The sequence below is a fragment of the Clupea harengus genome, chromosome 8 (assembly GCF_900700415.2).
Source record: "Clupea harengus chromosome 8, Ch_v2.0.2, whole genome shotgun sequence".
Taxonomy (NCBI): domain Eukaryota; kingdom Metazoa; phylum Chordata; class Actinopteri; order Clupeiformes; family Clupeidae; genus Clupea; species Clupea harengus.
This window is the reverse complement of record NC_045159.1, coordinates 11,155,075-11,157,574: the sequence shown is the minus strand read 5'-3', so window position 1 is coordinate 11,157,574 and position 2,500 is coordinate 11,155,075. Positions and strand designations below refer to the sequence as shown.

Below are 2,500 nucleotides of genomic sequence, written 5' to 3'. Positions count from 1 at the left end.
GAGCTGTCCCGTCCCAAACACTCCACTCTCATCAGCTCAGCCTAATGGCTTTTTTTCTCAGAAGGCACGGCTAAACTAAGTAGCCATAGACACTATTGTTTCATTTCGCCATTATGTCCTTTACGGAGTGACTGTTTTTTAGTAGCTCTGGGTAAAACAGAGTAGACATGGCTTGGCCAGATCTTGGACCACCAACAGAATCTGGCTAACCCTGTGGTCTGGTCTGGCCTGGTCTCTTGATGGTAGATGTTTGTCAAGCATTCTTTAACAGTTGACTTCAAATGTAGTATGTATGTTTGTCATGATGGATGGATGTGATTTCAAAAGCCTTACCAGGATCTTCCTCTCCCTCCATGTTTCTTTCACTGGTCTTCCCCTTATCTCTCCATGTCTGGGCCTCCCTCCATGTTTCTCTATCTCTTTCCCTTTCTTCATACATCTCCTTCTCACTCACTCTCCGGCCCTCTCCTTCTCTCTCTCTCTCTCTCTCTCTCTCTCTCTCTCTCTCTTCCTCCCTCCATCTCCATCCACCAGACGTCCTGCCCGCCGGTGGAGGAGAGAAGACGGGCACCATGTTGTCTGACGGGGCCATCTACAGCAGCATTGACTTCACAGGGAAGGCGGGCTACAGCAGCCCCGCTCGCGGCTCCCAGGCCACACCTTACGCCACCACGCAAATCCTCCAGTCCAACAGCTTCCACGAGCTGGCCGTGGACCGACCCGACCCGCGCTGGAAAGCCTCGTTGCGGGCCCAGCAGGAGATGGCCAGCCTGGGATACTCGCTCACGGACGGCCGCAGCGCTAACGGTAGGCTGGCAGGCAGGTGTGGAGGTTGGATGTTGGATGGCTACTGTGGTTTGGAAGCTGTATGTCTATTGTGTGGGTGTATGTGTGTGTGTGTGTGTGTGTGTGTGTGTGTGTGTGTGTGTGCGTGTGTGTGGGTGCATTTGTGTGTGCTGTGGGTAAGTGGGTGGGTTTGGCCGCGACTGTCCTCACAATGAGCCGCCTGACTGTGTGTCTGTGTATGCGGGAATATCTGAATCCTTGTTATATGGGTTTGAGGCAAGTGCATATTTCTGTGTTCATGTGGTGTCCCTGATATTGGTGTGTAGGTTTCCATTTTTTTTTTTTATATGTGTGTGCATGTGTGTGTGTGAGAGAGAGCGACTCCTGGGTGTGTTTGCATATGCACTTCCATGTTGTTGTTGGGGGGTAGGGCAGGGCTGCATATGTATGTGTGCATATTTGCCTGTTTTGTTTGGGTCTGTCTGTCTGGGTTTGGGGGAATCGCTGGGAAATTGGGGTTTGTGTGTCACGTCGCCTCGCCACTGCCGGCTAAGGAGGACAGCCGACAGCGACGCTGAGGGTTTAGTGGCCTTACGAGCGCCGGTTTGTGTGTTAATGAGAAAAGAGGAGACGAAAGAGGAACGGAGGCATAATAGGGAGACTAGGAGACAGGGGGGGGAGATAAGGACAGAAGGAGAAAAAAGAATTCCAGAGAGTAATGAGAGAGAGAGAGAGAGAGAGAGAGAGAGAAAGAGCGAGAGAGTAAAATAAAGTGGGAAAGTGAGGGGGGTGGTGGCGGTGGTGCAGTATTTACATTTCCATTGAAAACAGCCCCCTCGGGGATATCGCTCTTAATCGTGCCTCGCTTTTCATGTGTGTTTTGCTTATCAGCCTTGGGAGTTTTTTAGCCCAGAAATGTCATAGAATTACAGCACATTCGCCTGCATTAATTTGATTAAGCCGGGCAGGGATTCCTGTGCGCTCCGACCCCTGGATATGAAATTAGATGGAGGGGTTGTGGTCAGCGGGAGCACTGGACTGGTGTGGATGGTTCCGGTGTCTCTGGGCAAGCGGCAAGTCCAGCCGAGCGGAAACGGAGAGTTTTTTTTTTTAGGAGGAGGACCTGAAAGAGGACACTCACTGCCAGGAGGTGCACTTCAAGACCGAAGTGGAGAATGAGAGAGAAAGAGGGAACATAGCAAAAAGAAGAAGAGGAGTGGAAAGGAGAGAGAGATATGAGGAAGAACTGACTTCCAGAATGGTCTGTCAGCAGGGCAAGGAGGAGAAATAATAAATAATGAGAAGTCATTTTAGAGAGACAGAGAAAGAAAGTGACTGGGAAGAATAGAAAGAGAGAGGCAGAGAGAAAAAAGAGACAGGGTGAAAAGGAGAGCGTGTGCTTGTGTGTGTGTGAGACAGAGTAAGAGAAAGCAGGCTAACCAGAGTGAAGCTGTGTGTGTGTGTGTGTGTGTGTGTGTGTGTGTGTGTGTGTGTGTGTGTGTGTGTGTGTGTGGAATCAATAGGGGATATGAGCAGAGCTAATTAGAGCGCTCTGACATTGAGGGGCCTGACCTCTGACCCTACACCTGAACAAAACCAGCTCTCTCTTTCTGTATGTGTGTGTGTGTGTGTGTGTGTGCGTGTGTGTGTGTGTGTGTGTGTGTGTGTATGTGTGTGTGTGTGTGTGTGCGGGTGTGCGTGTGTGCGTCTGTGC

At 50.5% G+C, this 2,500-nt stretch overlaps 1 protein-coding gene across 9 annotated transcripts in view; it reads left to right on the top strand.

Moving 5' to 3' along the window:
- Positions 1 to 2,500, top strand: part of LOC105901021 (roundabout homolog 2-like) — a 174,538-nt gene that overhangs the window by 160,988 nt on the left and 11,050 nt on the right. For all 9 annotated transcript variants that reach the window (XM_031571834.2, XM_031571831.2, XM_031571829.2 and 6 more), the window contains one exon: positions 535 to 807. In XM_031571834.2, the coding sequence (XP_031427694.1) occupies positions 535 to 807 (273 nt within the window). The remainder of the gene's footprint in view (positions 1 to 534; positions 808 to 2,500) is intronic.